Source organism: Etheostoma spectabile, chromosome 7 (genome assembly GCF_008692095.1).
Source record: "Etheostoma spectabile isolate EspeVRDwgs_2016 chromosome 7, UIUC_Espe_1.0, whole genome shotgun sequence".
Taxonomy (NCBI): domain Eukaryota; kingdom Metazoa; phylum Chordata; class Actinopteri; order Perciformes; family Percidae; genus Etheostoma; species Etheostoma spectabile.
The window spans coordinates 21,584,817-21,586,646 of record NC_045739.1 but is presented as its reverse complement, the minus strand read 5'-3'; the positions used below and the strand labels follow the sequence as shown (position 1 = coordinate 21,586,646).

Below are 1,830 nucleotides of genomic sequence, written 5' to 3'. Positions count from 1 at the left end.
TAACGTTGCTAGTCCCCAGAGAAGAAGTTGGTTATGGCAGGGCGCAGATTTGAACCCAAATTGAAACGTAAGCAACTGAAATTGCTAAAAAGAACATGGTGTCAAATTTGTCGTTATTACTGTAAAAGTGTAAGGTTTAGTTCCTTCATAGTGTTAATCGTATCAGAATTCATTAGCTGACGCTGTTGTTCAATAGCTAGCTCAGAGATTATTGGCTAATGAAATTACTGATTTAGCAGGGGGGGTTAACACTTTTGCAACAGCACTTTTTCATTAGGGGCTGAGCCCCCATAAAGTTATGCCAATAAGCAAGTTTTTAAACTACTGTGACTGGTTGCATTACCTGCTAAGCTGCTATTTAGAATCATTTTATATTGACAATGTGTAATGTAATGTTACAGTGGTTGCTTTGAGTGATGAACCCACAGAGGCTTTTAGCAGCTCATTGGCTTTATGGCCCAGAACTGTTTTTTTAGCCACAGACGGCAGCTGTACAGCAATAAAGACTCACTGTACACTTCCTGCTCAGCACCGAACAGCCAACAAACACAGTTAGTCGTGGAGCATTAAGCAGCTAAAAAGATACAGGAGTTGGTGGCATACAAAAATAGAGCTACAATATTGGACTTACATTCATCAGGTGGACACAAACACCACACAATGAATACTAAGGTTGCTCTGTGTCAGCTGGATTTGTAATGAGGGAACTGTTGACACATCCATCATTATAAAAGATTACAAGGTCAATATCACATTACAGCTTGTTGCCCAGCGCCAAAGTGGCCACACAAAACAATGTAATTGCAGAACTGTAGAAACCAAGCAATTGTTTACTGTTACAGAACTATAATGCTTTTGCAACTACTTGAAAAATAGCCAATTGGCTAACACTGGCGTACTTACAGAAATGTTCATTAATGTGCATTGTCCTAATCAAATAAATAAGATAAATAAATAACGCTTTTGCAACTAAAAGTCATTTCTCTTGCTTCTACTAAGCATTCCAGTATCCTCATCAAAAAAGATTAATTAATCTGGGACTTAACCAATATTATTATTTTTACTCACACACTCCCACTAATGTTACCAGCTTTCCTGGTAGCTAACCTGTTTGCTGGGGAACTCTGTGGCAGCCTCCACTGCTGTCACACACCCCCGGCGGTCCAACCTCGCCTGGCTGTCCAGGAGGTCCGGTGATCCCTGCGGGTCCTGCCTTACCATCCTCTCCTTTTGGACCTGGGATTCCCAACTTGGACTCCCCTGGAGGGCCTGCAGACACACATGCATTACAACCATACATCAGTGCAGGGTTGTGTTCTGGTGATCAACAGTGCTTATGTTATTACTCATAAAGAGGTACCTGCAAATCCTTTGATCCCTGCGGGCCCCTGCACATTGGGTCCTGGATCACCCTTCCCCCCTGGCATACCTCTCCTTCCTGTACAGAAGCAAATCGGCATAGTCAAAAGCTTATAATAATATCCCACTGGACAAATTCCTAATATATAATATAATATAATATAAATGCTCAGACCATTGCGCAAAAGTTAGAAGACAAACATGAGAATTTGGTTGGATTGTCTTTTAGTGTCTTACCCTGTTCTCCTGGATATCCAGCTTTGCCAGGTCTCCCCCTTGGGCCGACATGCCCCAGGGTGCCCCTGGCGCCTGGTTGGCCCTTGGGCCCTGGTATACCAGGTTCCCCGGGGGGCGCCACCGGCTCCTCAATTGGAGCTGGCTTTCGATTTTTCTCGTTAATAAACATATCAAGCTTCAACACTTCCTCTGAGAAAAAAACACACACACACACACACACACACACACACACAC

At 43.2% G+C, this 1,830-nt stretch overlaps 1 protein-coding gene across 2 annotated transcripts in view; it reads right to left on the bottom strand.

The window, feature by feature from the left end:
- LOC116692306 (collagen alpha-1(XX) chain) overlaps window positions 1-1,830 on the bottom strand; it is a 39,304-nt gene that overhangs the window by 1,220 nt on the left and 36,254 nt on the right. For both annotated transcript variants that reach the window (XM_032520484.1, XM_032520485.1), the window contains exons 39-41: window positions 1,597-1,785; window positions 1,361-1,438; window positions 1,108-1,269 (exon numbers count right to left, since the gene is read on the bottom strand). In XM_032520484.1, the coding sequence (XP_032376375.1) occupies window positions 1,108-1,269; window positions 1,361-1,438; window positions 1,597-1,785 (429 nt within the window). The remainder of the gene's footprint in view (window positions 1-1,107; window positions 1,270-1,360; window positions 1,439-1,596; window positions 1,786-1,830) is intronic.